The 15,235-nt window shown below is 42.3% G+C and overlaps 1 protein-coding gene across 1 annotated transcript in view; it reads left to right on the forward strand.

Annotated features, from left to right (window-relative positions):
* Positions 1-15,235, forward strand: part of LOC145405872 (adhesion molecule nephrin-like) — a 378,905-nt gene that overhangs the window by 74,919 nt on the left and 288,751 nt on the right. The window contains exons 6-7 of the mRNA XM_080277129.1: positions 837-1,027; positions 10,633-10,795. Of these exons, the coding sequence (XP_080133255.1) occupies positions 837-1,027; positions 10,633-10,795 (354 nt within the window). The remainder of the gene's footprint in view (positions 1-836; positions 1,028-10,632; positions 10,796-15,235) is intronic.

Consider the following 15,235-nt stretch of genomic DNA (forward strand, 5'->3'; position numbering starts at 1 on the left):
TGGTGTATGAAAATATATTGCAATAAGTTTGAGGATGGGAGAAGGCGTGGTAGGACACGCGGGTGAATGGATATGGTAAATGAATGCCTAAGAAAGAGAGAGATGGAAGCCAGTAAGGACAGGGAGCAGGCAACGGATGAGTTGGCTGGATTAATTTTGTATGGTGTAGTATAAAGGCAGAGTTTTGAAATCCTTTTAAATTTGACAGTTGTTGGATTATCTCTGGCAGATGCTGTAGGTAAATAGGCGGACAAATGCACCGAGCTGGTGAATTAGGCTTCCGGGGGTTTGAATGGTGAATGAGTTATTGTGCTACCTGTTTAATTGGGTATGATGTTGAATAGTTCTCCCATTCCCGCTATGATATTCTTTCTATTTTTTGTTTTTTGTGACCTACCTCACCTAGCCTGCAGGTGAGAAAAAAAGGAAAACGAAGATTATGATGATGCTATTATTAGCAATACTGTGAATAGTATAGATAACTCTGCTGGTGGAGAAAATGATGACAACGATGACGATGAGTCCAATTGTTCATGTTAGTAAGACTGGTAAGATCAGAGAGTGAGAGGGCAGAATGCCACATTTGTCTGTTGCCAATGTTATGGTGTACGTGTAGACATGAGATTTGATTTCCTCTCCATCTTTTTTATGTGGAGGTATGCTATACGACTGGGAATATGCAACAGTAAGAACTTAACATATCAACGTGATTAACCCTTCCAGTGTCGTGGGTGCATTTGAATTTATTATTCAGGACAGGTCCACAAGATTTTGCCCAGTGTAGAAAAGTCCTGTCTGTTGACGAGTACTGTACATTATAGCCCTATCTCCTACAGCCTCGTCTCGTCGCACACATCTGGTGCTCTTAGTGGTTGAGCCGCCTGGGGATCCTGTGGTGCGTGTGGGGGGAAGGAAGATAACAGGCGAGGTGCTGGGGCCACTACAGGAGGATGCTGCCCTTGCTCTCACCTGCACTGTGGCGGGAGGCATCCCACCTCCATCACTGGTTTGGTGGAGGGAAGGCAAGGTCAGTAACACTGAGATAGGAAGAGCATTGTTTTTCATGATTAAGAATACCATAATCATTTTGTGATAGTAGGGTGGAGCAACACTTGGCTGTAGGTCCGTCCTAACACAAGAATGCCGTAGTAAAGGGGGAAATACCTGAATTCTTCAGTACTTACTCATACATTTACACTTTGCTATTCAGCAAATGATCGTAATTAAAGTACATAAGAATTGACACATAGTAAATCATCATCATCGTCATCATCATCACTAAATTTTCCTGCCTACCTTTGATGTTCATATTCCCCCCCTGTGGAGGAGGGGACACAATCTGGCCACACTATAGGGTGGTACTACAACTCTGCGGCCAGGTTCTATTAGGAGAATACTGCCACCGTATTCCTGCGTGTCGTAAAAGGCGACTTAAAGGGGCTGTGTGAGTGAGCAAGGAACCACCTTCTCCGTTTTTTAGTTCCAAAAAAGGGACAGGCCAGAGAAAGGGATGGGGGATTGAGTTATCCCCGTACCCTGAAAATTGGGTCTATGAATATGTGTTGGTGTAGTATGATTGAGGTTAAAAGGGAGGTAATTGAGAGAATGTTTGTGAGAAGAAAGTTGGATGTGTTAGTTATGAGCGAAACGAATATGAATGGGAAAGGGGAGTCAATGTTTTGAAGTGTGAATGGAAGACTGTCAGGTGTTGAGAGAGGAAGGGCAGGAGAAGGTGTGGCCTTGTTAGTGAATCCAGAAGTACAGCAGTGTGTGACTGAATGAAAGAAGGTGTCATCGAGAATGATGTGGGTGAAAGTGAAATTTGAATGTGCGTTGTGGGTGTTTGTGAGTGCATATGGGCTTGGTAGCAAAAGGAATGAAGAAGAGAGGGAGTCTTTCTGGAATGATGTTGATGAGTGTCTGCAGAGTTTTGGAGCGAATGTGAATGTGGTAATGATGGGAGATCTGAAAGCTAGAGTGGGAAATGTAGCAGTTGAAGGTGTAGTTGGTATGCATGGTGTGCCTGGAAGAAATGGAAATGGGAAACAAATGATAGGGATGTGCGTTGAGCGAGAGATGGCGATGGGAAATACCCTGTTTGAGAAGAAAGATATTTAAAATATACATGGGTAAGACAGGAGGGTGAAAAGGTTGTTGACAGATCATTGATAGACTATGTGGTTGTGTCCAGGATTGTAATAGGAAGATTGTTGAATGTGAGAGTTCAGAGAGGGGAAGGTGGAGGTATGTCTGACCACTACCCGGTGGAGGGAAAGTTAAGAGTAGGTAAGATTTGGATTAGGGCTAGGAGAGTTAAATGTGGCAGGGAGATACTGAAAGTGCATGAGTTGGATAAAAGAGAAAATGACAGAGTACCAGGAAAAATTGAAAGATCAGTGGAACGCAGTCAAAGATCAGGAAAATGGCAGTGTGAAGGACGAATGGCAGCTGTTTAAGAGTGCTGTGGTGGGGCATGCGGAAAAAATGTGTGGTGTGAGACGAGTGGGTGGAGGTGTAAGAAAAGGAAGTGAATGATGGTGCGAGGAAGTAAGTATGGCTGTGGCTGATAAGAGACGTGCATATGAAGTGTGGCTGCAGAGGAAGGATGAGGAGTCATGTGAGAGGTATAAGGAAAAGAGGAATAGGGCGAGAAGGGCTGTGTGCGATGCCAAAGTGGCAGCAGGTGAGAGGTGAGGTAGATGGTTGACTGAGAATTTTCAACACAATAAGAAAATGTTTTGGAAGGAGGTGAAAAGGGTGCGAAAGGGAGAGTCTGGGAAGGAAGAGCGAGTAAAAGCAGATGATGGAAGGATGCTAAATGAGATGAATGCAGTATGGAAGAGATGGGCAGAGTATTTTGAAAGATTATTAAATGTAGAGGAGGAAAGGGAGGCTGCGATTGTAGCGGATGGAAGGGTGCAAGGAATAAATGTGTTGGGAGAGTTGAAAGATTCTTTGATCATGAAGGAGGAAATGCAGGAGGCAGTAAAGATGAAAACAGGGAAAGCTGCAGGTATGCATGGGTGTGCTGTGGAATGCCTGAGGGGTGGTGGACCGACTATTTTTGACTGGTTAGTAAGATTGTTGAATGTGTCCGTTGTGAAAGGCATGGTGCCAATTAACTGGGCAAGTGCTTGTGTGGTCGCGTTGTATAGGGGCAAGGGTGATAAGTATGAATGTACTCGCATTAGGGGAATTAGTTGAGTGTTGTAGGTAAGGTGTATGGTAGTGTGTTGATTAAGAGAGTCACTGGGAATGACTGGTGATGAGCAGTGTGGCTTTAGGAGAGGGAGGGGATGCGTGGATCAGGTGCTTGCTGTGAGACAAGTGTGTGAAAAGTATTTAGCGAAAGGTAAGGATCTGTTTTGGGCGTTCATGGGTTTAGAGAAAGCGTATGATAGAATTGATAGGGAGGCTTTGTGGATTGTTTTAAGATTGTATGGACTTGATGGTAGGTTACTAAAAGAAGTGAAAATTCTTTATGTAAATAGTACAGTATGTGTAAGAGTGAGAGATACTGTGAGTGATTGGTTTCCCGTGAGAGTTGGGCTGCGGCAAGGATGTGTGATGTCGCCTTGGTTGTTTTATATTTACATGGATGGTGTTGTAAGGGAGCTGAATGCAAGAGTTTTAGGTGGAGGTCTGAATCTGGTGAATGTTGATGGTAGAGAGTGGAATCTGAAGCAGCTGCTGTTTGCAGATGATACTGCACTGGTGGCTGATTCAGAGGAGAGATTGAGACAGTTGGTAGAGGAGTTTGGAAGGGTATGTGGCTGAAGGAAATTGAGAATTTATGAAAATATGAGAAAAGTGATGAAGTGTACAAGGTTGGTAGATGGCAGGAGGATGAATATAGTTTTGAACGGTGAGTTGCTTGAGGAGGTAGAGTGTTTTAAGTATCTAGGGTCATATGTTGCTGTGGATGGAAGAATAGATGCAGAAGTGAAGTTTAGAATGAATGAAGTAGGAAAGATGCTGGGATGAATGAAAAAAGTGTTTAGATGTTGTTCGTTTAGAATGGATGTAAACAGAAGGCTGTACGAGGGTGTTGTGGTAATGCCTGCATTATATGGGACTGAAGCATGGATTATGGGTGTAGCAGAGAGGAAAAGTTTGAATGTAATGGGGATGAGGTGTCTGAGGAGTATGTGTGGAGTGACGTTTATGGATCGAGTGAGAAATGATGGAGTGTGAAGGAGAGCTCAAGTTGTTCAGGAGATGGCAGAGTTGAGCATAGAGTGTTGCGATGGTTTGGGCATATGGAGAGAATGGATAATGAGCAATTGTTGAAAAAGATAACTAGGTCTGATGCAAAAGGTGTAAGGCTGAGGGGAAGACCATGAATAGGATGGATGAACAGTGTGAAGAGAGCATTGGATGCGCGAGGGATGTCTGTTGAGCAAGGAAGAGTGGCTGTGCATGATAGAAATGAATGGAGAGAAATTGGGAATGAATAAATGATGACGCAGCCCTGAGGGGATATTCTCCCGCATTTGTCTGATCAGTTGATCAAGTCAAGTTTGGGAAGGGGATGGGTCCATTATGATGTGGCAGGGGTAAACCAGCTCTGCTGCCGGGCCCTTCTGCAGATGTCACTAATTGCACTGCGCAGTTGACCCTAGTGCGGTGTGGTGCAGTGAGAATTTGTCCCTTCTCCCCTTTGGGGCTAAGATGTGAATGAATGTTTTTGAGTGGATGAGTAAATTGGGAGTGTGTCGTCCTGTCTCGGTTACCTCCCTTTCTTTGGGGGATGCAGCCTAGGTATATAGATAGATAGTATTTACACTGTAGGGAAACAATAGAAAAATATCTCCAAAGAACAGTCTTGTAACCATAGTTGTGTGTACTCTAAGGGATTTAATTATTTTCTTAAGTTTTGGTGCATATGTTGTTAAGTTTTCGAATCAAACACGATATACATAACCTAAGTTAGGAATCAGGATTTTTTCGCTAATTAATAATATTCGTTTGACAAATCTGGGGTCTGGGAAGATAATTGATTCCCTCTAGTATGCAGTTCAAAGAACAGGGGTTAGGAAAAAGGAAGCTGATGTGACAGAAACTGTGCTGGGAAGGGGTGAGGTAAAGGATGGGAAAGGCGTGAGGACAAGACATTGGCTAGAGGGACGGTATGAGAAGAGGTGTGTGTGTGTGTGTGTGTGTGTGTGTGTGTGTGTGTGTGTGTGTGTGTGTGTGTGTGTGTGTGTGTGTGTGTGTGTGTGTGTGTATCAAGATGTATTAAAATATATACCGTAGATATTTTTTTTGCTTTGTGCTCACGTCTTTCAAATTCTCGAGGGAGAAAGATGGGAGAGAATTACAGTAGTTTTCTTTAATAATTCCAACAGTTTTCAGGTTAGAGGGGATTCGACAGCTATACTTTAATGGCTTTGTTACGTTTTTCAATGTCCGTTTTCATTTTTATCACTATGAATTTTTGCACTGGTTATGTGATCAGATACTTCTACCGATGTTTAATAAGATTTATGGTGGCGAGGCCACAGGAAGTTACTCCTTGGAGACTGCCAATTGCGTCTTGGATAATCGTAGGTGTTATGCATGTTTTCCTCCTTAGTACTCTGCCACTACATCTTCTTTAGATAAATTTACCATATGTTTGCATTTTTACAGAATATCTTTGTCGATGTCCAGATAATTACGGTAAAGTTGAAAAACTAGGCACATTTATGAAAATGATTATTTATATATTTTCCATTTCCTGTTGGAATATTTTACCTCACTTATAATTAAAGTGCTCTGAAAAGTCATGTTGAAAAACAAAAAACAAAAAAAAAATTGGTCTGCATAAGAAAATTAAAATAATGGCAACCGATATTCTAAATAACAACGGAAAATGTATATTGAAAAACTCAGATTATTAAAGGCTGATCCTGAAACTTTACTTTTTCACTTTAAAGCACAGTCTTCTGCTATTTTCTTATGATATTGATTTCTTCGCTGAGGGATGTATCTAGGGGGGTTTCAAGAATACTCCCCCAGTATCCCTGCTTGTCGTACGAGGCGACTAAAAGGGTTGGTGGTGGTTTAGTGCCCCACCCCGTAAAAAGAACTAACTAAAAAAGCAAATAAAGCACCTCGGACCCGGACGGACCATATGTTGACGACTAAGGAACGGACAAAGGACATTCTGAGGGTAGGAACATGGAATGTGAGAGGAGTGAATGATGAAGTGAAAGAGAGAGAGATTGTCCAGGTGCTTGAGGATGCAAAAGTGGATATATGTGGATTGACTGAAACTAAATGGCAAGGTGAAAGGATGAGAGAATGGGAATACGGTGTAGGTATATGTGCGGGAGTCAGTGAGAATGAGAGGGCAAGAGAGGGAGTATGTCTGATGATAAGCAAGAAGTGGAAGGAGAATATAAGAGAGTATGGAACAGTGGGTGCAAGGATTGTATGGGTGAGGATGAAAGTAGGTATACAAGCATGGGCGATTGTATGTGTGTATGCTCCAACAGAGGATCGAGTGGCAAGAGTGAAAAATGAGTTTTGGGCGAGAGTAGAAGCATGTATGGACAAGTTTGAGAGGAGCGAGAGAGTGCTGTTGATTGGAGACATGAATGGCAAAGTTGGGAATGTACGAGTGGATGGAGTGGTTGGTCATTGGGGTGTGCCAGCTGAAGTAGATGGGAATGGTAGTGCTTTGGTGGACATCTGTGCTTGTAAGGGGTTGGCAATAGCCAACACCTACTTTCGTCATAAGATGATCCACCGGTATACATGGAGAGTAATGAGGAGGATGGATGGTGAACTTGTTGAACGAAAGGCAATGATAGACTACATGTGTGTGGATGAGCGAATGAGAAGACAAGTGTTGGATGCAAGGGTGTGGAGAGGGTGGGGGAATGGAGTCTCGGACCATCACTTAGTGATGGCCAAGGTAGAGATGCAAAGAAAGTGGTTGAGGAGACGAAGGGGAAGACAGGAGGAAGCAGCTCCTGTGAGAAGAGTGGAGAAATTGCAAGATAGTGAGAAAAGGACAGAGTATAAGAGCATAGTGGAAGAAAGATTGGGAAGGTATGAGCTAGAGCAGATGGAAGGGGTGGAAGACGTATGTAAGATATTCACGGAAGAGATAAGCGCAGCATGTGAGGCGGTTTGTGGAGTGAGGAGTAGATGCAAGGGTGTGCAAGGGACAGCATGGTGGAATGATGAGGTCAAACGAGCTGTGGAACAAAAGAAGAAGGCATATGGTGAATGGTTGGCGAGTAGAGGTAGGGGAGAAGATGAGAGAGAGAAGAGAGAGGTATATGTGAGCAGGAGAAGGGAGGTTAAGAGACTGGTGAAGGAGAGTAAGAAGAAAGTGGATGAAGAGTTTGGGAGGAATCTGAGTGTGAAATGGAGGGAGAGTAAGAAATTGTTTTGGAAGGAGGTAAAGAAAGTAAGGCAGTGTGAAAGAGGAAATAGTAGGGGAGTGAAAGATAGGAATAATAGATTGTTGGTGGAGAAGAGAGAGAAACTGAGGAGATGGAAGGAGCACTTTGAGGATTTGTTGAATGTAGAGTGAGAGCAGTGTGAGTATAAGTGGTTGGGGAATGGCTGGGAGAAGAAGAGATGAGAGGAGGGAGGAAGAGATCAGTAGGTCGGAAGTAGTGGAAGCGATGAAGAAGATTAAGCTGGGAAAGGCCCCAGGAATTGATGGAGTTTGTGGTGAAATGCTTAGGTATGGGGGTGAGATTGTTGTGGAGTGGATATGGAAGTTGTGTAGATTGGCTTGGGAAGAGGGAAGGGTTCCAGAGGACTGGAAATCAGGTATAATTGTTCCTCTGTACAAAGGAAAAGGGGAGAGAGAAGTATGTGGTAACCATAGGGGTATTTGCCTTCTTAGTGTGACTGGTAAATTATATGGTAGAATACTCATTGATAGAGTTAGGCATATGACAGAGGAGCTAGTTGGAGAAGAACAAGGGAGATTTAGGAAGGGAAAAGGGTGTGTAGATCAGATATTTGTTCTAAGATGTTTAGTGGAGAAGTATCTAGAGAAGTGAAGGAAAGTGTATGCTGCTTTCATGGACTTGGAGAAAGCTTATGACAGAATAGATAGGCAAGGTATGTGGAAGGTATTAAGAATATATGGAGTGGAGGGGAAATTGTTGAGTGCTGTGAAGAGTATGTACGAGGGAGCTAGGGCTACGGTGCGAGTGGATGGTGAGCTGAGTGAGTTCTTTGATCTCAATGTGGGACTGAAACAGGGGTGTGTGATGTCTCCATGGCTGTTTAATATACATATGGATGGGGTTGTAAAGGAGGTGCAAGGTAGGGCAGTGGATGTGGGGGTGGCCCTAATGAATGAGGGTGAGATTTGGACGCTTCCGGTGTTGCTGTTTGCTGATGATACAGTATTGTTGAGTGAAGATGAATGGGAGTTGCAAGCTTTGGTGAATGAATTTGGGACAGTGTGTAGGAGGAGGAATCTGAAAGTTAATGTTAACAAAAGTAAAGTTATGGTGTTTGAGAGGAATGAAGTCACAGAGTGTGCAGTGAGGTTGGATGGTGAGGATATGGAGAATGTGAGTGCATTCAAGTACTTAGGTAGTGTGATGAGTAAGGATGGAACTTTGGGGGATGAAGTACGTGAAAGGGTACAGCAGGGAAGAAAGGTTGTTGGTACACTGAAAGCAGTGATGAGAAATAGGGAGGTGAGTATGGAAGTTAAGAAGTCACTGCATGATGGTACTGTGATTCCTACCCTGACGTATGGAAGCGAGGCGTGGACCTTGCAAGAGGGGAACAAGTCAAGAGTGAGAGCAGTGGAAATGAGTTACTTGAGAGGAGCATGTGGAGTGACATGGAGGGACAGGTTGACGAATGAAGAAGTGAAGGAACGTTGTGGGGTAGATGTGGATGTGGTTGAAAAGATTAGGAGAAATACACTGAGGTGGTTTGGACATGTGGAGAGAATGGAGAATGAAAGACTGACTAAGAGGGTGTATGTAGGTGAGGTGGAGGGAGGGAGAGGGAGGGGTAGACCGAGGATGAGGTGGAGGGATGGAGTTGAGAGGTATATAAGGGGGGGGGTGAGTTGGAGGGAGGGGAGTCAAATGGTGGGTGACAGAGTGACTTGGACGCGTTTTGTCTGCGGCCACCCTTTGCGGGATTAGGGCGTCGGGCTATAGATAGATAGATAGATGTTTTACAATATACATGAAATAGGCAATTTACGTCTCAGATTTAAAATTGGATCATTAGTAGTACGATGCATACCCAGTATATAACCATTTTATCTGTCTACCTATCAGTCTGTCTAGGTAATTCCATGCAAAAACTGTAAAAAAAATTGTAAAGAGAATAATCTGGAAAAGATTTGGAAACCAGGATCACAAAACATAAGTCGAGTGAGGACGACCTAACAAAGTAGTGGCTTATTCCAGCACAAAGCATCGAGCGATCACCACATTGATTGGTGAGGTTCTAAGATACTAGCAGGATAAAGAAAGCTTTCATGAAAACTAGTACTGAATCATGATTAATTTCTGGCACATATGAGAATATTGTAGGCATGAACTATGGTCATTATAAATGTGGTAGAAAGTTAACATATAAATGCACAGTAGTATCCTCAAGATTAAAATTTTTTATATAGGCTTGCCATGGTTTGGATGCAATTTCAGCCGAGGTGAGGTGAGGTGTTGTTATTGTTTGTCAGGTCGACAGGTCCCCGTTGGTTCTGGGTGTCCCTCTCTGCTACAGGTGTTTTAATTTGACCTCTACCATCGTGTTCCTATGTCATTCAGTCTGAAGATGTAATATATGAAAGTACTTATTGTCTATTTTCATTACTTTGTAGTAGATTTCCATACATTTCTTCATGGTGAAGTAATATATATATATATATATATATATATATATATATATATATATAGAGAGAGAGAGAGAGAGAGAGAGAGAGAGAGAGAGAGAGAGATATATATATATATAGATAGATATATATATATATATATATCTATATATATAGATAGATAGATAGATACACACACACACACACACACACACACACACACACACACACACACACACACACACACACACACACACACATTTGTGGTAGGTGGTGTTGACCATCATCCACTCACTTCATGTAGTGCTGCCTACTTCTTCCTTAGCCTTTATCATTCTTTTTCTGTGCCTGCCCTCCTCTCTTCCTGTTTCTCCCATCATTCCTATCACTTCTTGTTGCTTTTCTTTCCTTTGAAGGTGGTTTTACATTGAGTGACAAACCAAATGGTTTCCTGTAAACCAAGAAACCATTTACAACACTGGATGGTAACCATATAACCAAACCATACGTGCTCCCTACGAGTCAACAAGTGGGTTGGTGGAGGGTTAGTGTCCCTCCCCGTAAAACAAATAACTCAAAGTCAAATGGCCACCCCTTACGGGATTATGGCGTCAGGCAAAAGATATATATATATATATATATATATATATATATATATATATATATATATATATATATATATATATATATATATATATGTATATATATACAAATACTGTATATAAATTGCATGGAAAGTGCAGTCTTAACAGGATGAGAAGCACCAATATATATATATATATATATATATATATATATATATATAAAACCGTAGTGTACCTCTTTCTTGTCAGATTATGGATGACGTGGTTGAGTCAGAGGGTGGCGCATTGACAGTGAATGAATTGGTTGTGCCGCGTCTGTCTCGTCATTTCCACAACACCCGATTCACCTGCGTCGCCACCAACAACAACGTCACCTCACCCTCCATCATCGCGATCACAATCACCATGAACTGTGAGTAATGCACTACCATTAGTATATCACTTACTGCAGGGAGAAGGGGGGGGGGGTGAAGGAGAAGTTCTGAAAAGTCATGATTATTACGTATTATTATGAAAGGAGGATGTGTGAAAGTTCAAAAAGGTTCTGTGTGTTATGTGTGCAATATGTCAAGAAGGTCCAGACGAATGTAGATATCTATGGGAAGTAACTGTTTGTTGGAACGTCAAAAGTGAAATGTCCTTTATTATTTTTTAACTAGCCATTTCTGGGTATAGACTTAATAGACCGTTCTTTGTGACTTAGCAGTTGTCCTGCTTGTCATGCCAATTTTCATGTCACCACAATCTCCCCCGTGTGTAGCTGTGGCGAAGCACTGTCTGTATCAAGGGAGCATTTGTTCACTGCACAAGAAGGCCCCTTAGGAGCCTGCTCGGGTCTGCTCGGCCAGGCAGTCCAGGACAATTCAACAACAACAACAACTTGTCACCACTGTGTTGTTAGTACCTACCCGACATATTCAATATATGCAAGGCTTGTCATTCACGACTGCTGTAACGATATTGGCCTGGGGGATTGCATAGCATGTCGGTTGGTCTTGTGTATTTTTTGTTTTATGCAAGGATGAAGGAAATAAAGGCCAGGAGCCCATTAGACTGTTCCGTCTAAGAAAATGCAATAGCAATAACAGAGCAAAATTCAAAATCTGTTCATTTTCAGATGCTTGGGCACACTGCATTTAAAAGACTGGAGGCCATAGGCAGTACGAAATACAGACAGAGGGAGACAGTTGCAGAGTTGACCTGTTGCATACATGAAGGAGTCGAAATAACAGTTAACTCTTGCTTTAGAAAGTTGGACAGAAAAGGGATGAGAATTTCTTGATGGACAGGTGCTACATGCCATGGGGGAATGCAAGCAGACAGTTCAGAGCAGCAGTGACCGTTGAAGTAGCTGTAGTAAAGAGATAAAGATGCAACAGTGTGGCGAAGAAACAGAGGTTGAAAGGAACCAGTAAGAGAACGAGAGTTGATAAAACTAAAAGCCTTTGACTTCACCTTTTTGAGAAGAGCTCGATGTGGAGAGCCTCCCAACCAATGAAAGCCGTACTCTACACAGCGGCAAATAAAACCCATGTATAAAGTCAACACCTGGACAGGGGAAAAGAAAGCACGGAGTCATCTTAGAACACTTAATCTCATGGAAGCACATTTTCCAAGAGAGGTAATACGATCTTTCCAAGATGAATCCAGAGAGAGAGAAACCCGAAGTATGCTTAAAGATGATGAATGATTAACTTACAAACAGTAAAAAATTAAAGGATACTCTTGCGGAGGATTTTGACAGATTGAAAGATGTAATAACTGAGTTCTGAAGCATTAAAAAACAACAAGACTACTCTTATCCTAATCAGAGATTTGAAGAAAGTCAGATATTATGTGTGCCATAGTCTCATTCCTTGTGTGTTGATGTAACGGCTGAGATGGATGCTGTGGGAAACAAATGGATAGGTGAAGGATGGAGTCATCAGCATGTGAATGGAAAGGCTTAGATGTACAGCTCAGGTCATTGATGAATAGAAGGAAGAGAGCTGATGATAAGACAGAACCCTGAGGAACACAACTATCGACAGATTGGGAGAAGAGAGGTGGATGTCTACAACAGCGGCTACAGAGTGAGCAGAGTGGAAGTTAGAGATGAAGGGACAGATAGAAGAATAGAAACTGTAAGAGGACAGTCTGGAAATAAAAAAAATTATGTCACACTCGATCGATAGCCTTTTAGATACCAAGTGCAATGGGAAAGCTTTTGGCGAAGTCCCGAAAGAGGGATGACTAATAGTCTGACAACATGGTGAGAAAATCACCAGTGGAGCATCCCTGCTGGAACCCGTACAAACAATCAGAAAAGGTTGCCATAGGAAATGTTCTCTAAGTTATTTTTATTAAGAATAGATTCAAAAACTTTTTGAAGTATGTGATGTTAAAGCAATTTAGCGATGGTTTGAGGGGTGGGAACAAACTTCCAGCAAGATGGAAAGGTACTAGTTGACAGACAAAAGTGAAAGAGCCTACCTAGGTAGAGTGTAAGCACAGAAGCACAGTTCTTGAGGACAGCAAGAGGGACCACATCAGGCCCAAATACCTTGTTAGTACTGAGGCCAGTGATGGCAGAAAGTAGCATACATCAATTGAGGAAATTTTAAAGTCAGCCATGAGGAAGTCAGAGGGGGGAAGTGATGGAGGAACACCACCGGAATCATGTAAAGTATAATTGGTGAAGAAAATCTGAGTGAAGAGTTCTGCTTTATCAGTAGAAGAAACAGCTACAGAGCCATCAGAGTGGCAAAGAGGAGGGAAGGATGATGAGGTAAAGTTGGTAGAAAGGTTTCTGGCTAGGTGTCAGAGGGAATGGAAGGAATTTGAGTTCAAGAGTTCAGAGCGTTTTGTATGAACTGAATTATTTTAAGCAGAGCAAAGTTCAGTCTGAGCACGATTCTGGGCGGAAACATAAAAAGATGAGATTCAGGGATGGGTTGGCTCCAGCACCTTTTGAAGGCAATCTTCTTGTTGTGGACAGCATTAGAGCAGGCGTGATTTTTTTTTTTTCATTAGTCACAGGATAAGAGAAAGGAATGTATGCTTACATGCCCGAGAGAAACAGCTGTATAATGAGTTGGGCACACTCAGATGGCTCTCGGCTATGGAAGTAATAATCATTTCAGGGAAAATTAAAGAAACACTGCCTGAGGACTTCCCAATCAGCAGCTCCAAAGTGCCATAGCTGCTGCTTGTTGGGAGGGCCCACTGGTCTTACATGAGTGAGAGGACAGGTTAAGGTGATAAGGTTGTGATCAGAGAAGCTGAACGGAGAGAAAAGATAACAGCTTGAGCAGAAGGATTAGTTGTAAGGAAATGATCAGAATGTTGGAACTGTCCAAGGCTGTCAGAGATACGAGAAGGGTGTTGTACACGTTGGTCTAGGCAATGAAGATAGAAAAGATGTAGGTTTGTTCACCAGGTGGATCAGTGAAAGGAAAGGAGAACCAAAGGTGGTGGTGAACATTGAAATCACCTAGAATGGAGATTTCAGAGAAAGGAGAAATTTGTAGGATGTTTGGGGGAGGCGGTGGCTGAATCGGTAGAGGTGGCCTGTAGTCCTGATAGACCCAGGGTCGAATCATGGCTGGGGCAGGGAACAGTTTAAGGATTTGAATTTCATAAAAGCAGACTTTCCTGATCTACCAGATGACCCGCCGACATGTCATAAAAATACCCCCGCTAATACCAGTACACCAATCCTGTATGAGACAGCCCTAGCATGTATTCAATATGGACGGTGGTTGTTAGCGCCGAAGTGGTGACATGTAGAGAGGTGTATGGTATGTAGGAGGACTACTGGGCCTTGAGAGCAGGCTGTGAAGCCCATGCCCAAAGTCGGACACATAAAAAAAAAAAAAATCTTCGAAGTAAGGTGGTCAGAGAATATTTAATAGTCAGTAGAATTTGGGGATAAGCAAACAGCACGAGTATAATTAGTCAGAGAATGATAAGATAGCCTAAGCCAGAGGGTAGATAATTCAGAAGATTCAAGTTCAGGGACACGGGAGCAAAATATGTTGGTGCGTACATTTGCACAACAGCCACTTTTGGCTTTGAAATGAGTATAGAGAAAGAAGGAGGATAAAGAGAAGTTTTGCTATCAGTCTTCTCAGACAGTTGAGTCTCTGTGAGGAAGGGAAGGTGAGGTTTAGAGATGGAGAGGTGGTGTTCAAATGCCAGAAAGTTAAAGGGAAGGCTATTACAGAAATTAAGAAGTGAGTCAGACAGTCATTCCAGGCATCTCGTTTGGTCGTCACCGGGAGAGGGGCGGATGGTAAGCCGTATGGCCCGTAAACGTGTTTCATGAAATTCAAATAAACAAACTCTTCTCTGTCGCAGTCCTTGATTGAATTCTTATCCTTTCTGACACAGGATTACGATGAAGCTACGAAAACTACAAAATTGGCATAATTTGGCTTTCCCAAGACAGACTGACGACGGAGTAAAATTTAAGATGACTTCATATCAGTATAACTGCTTATTAAAATTGAGACCTTATATTTGTTACTCGTTAATGATGACCTTTCACAAACATATTTAGCAATCAGTTCCCTGCAGTAACAAACACTTTGACAAGATCATAGAGTTCAGGAATTTAGTATTTCTGTTGGGCTTGATGAAAAAATAAATCCCAAATACAATAAATCACAGATGGTCTGTAGGTGAGTGTGATGCAGACCTACTGTACAAAATGAATGCCACAGAACTGTTTCCCAGTTATTTGTTGTTAATCTAGTCAGTAAACACAGAATATCGAAAAGTGTGCTTTCCTACAATGTTGTTATCGCCAGACTTAGCAAGGCTAGGCAATATAGTCTTTGACGGTGTGTCTTTGTATGTATGTGAATGTTCC

The sequence above is a fragment of the Coenobita brevimanus genome, chromosome 68 (assembly GCF_032717465.1).
Source record: "Coenobita brevimanus isolate Jiangsu-jjx chromosome 68, ASM3271746v2, whole genome shotgun sequence".
Classification (NCBI taxonomy): Eukaryota; Metazoa; Arthropoda; class Malacostraca; order Decapoda; family Coenobitidae; genus Coenobita; species Coenobita brevimanus.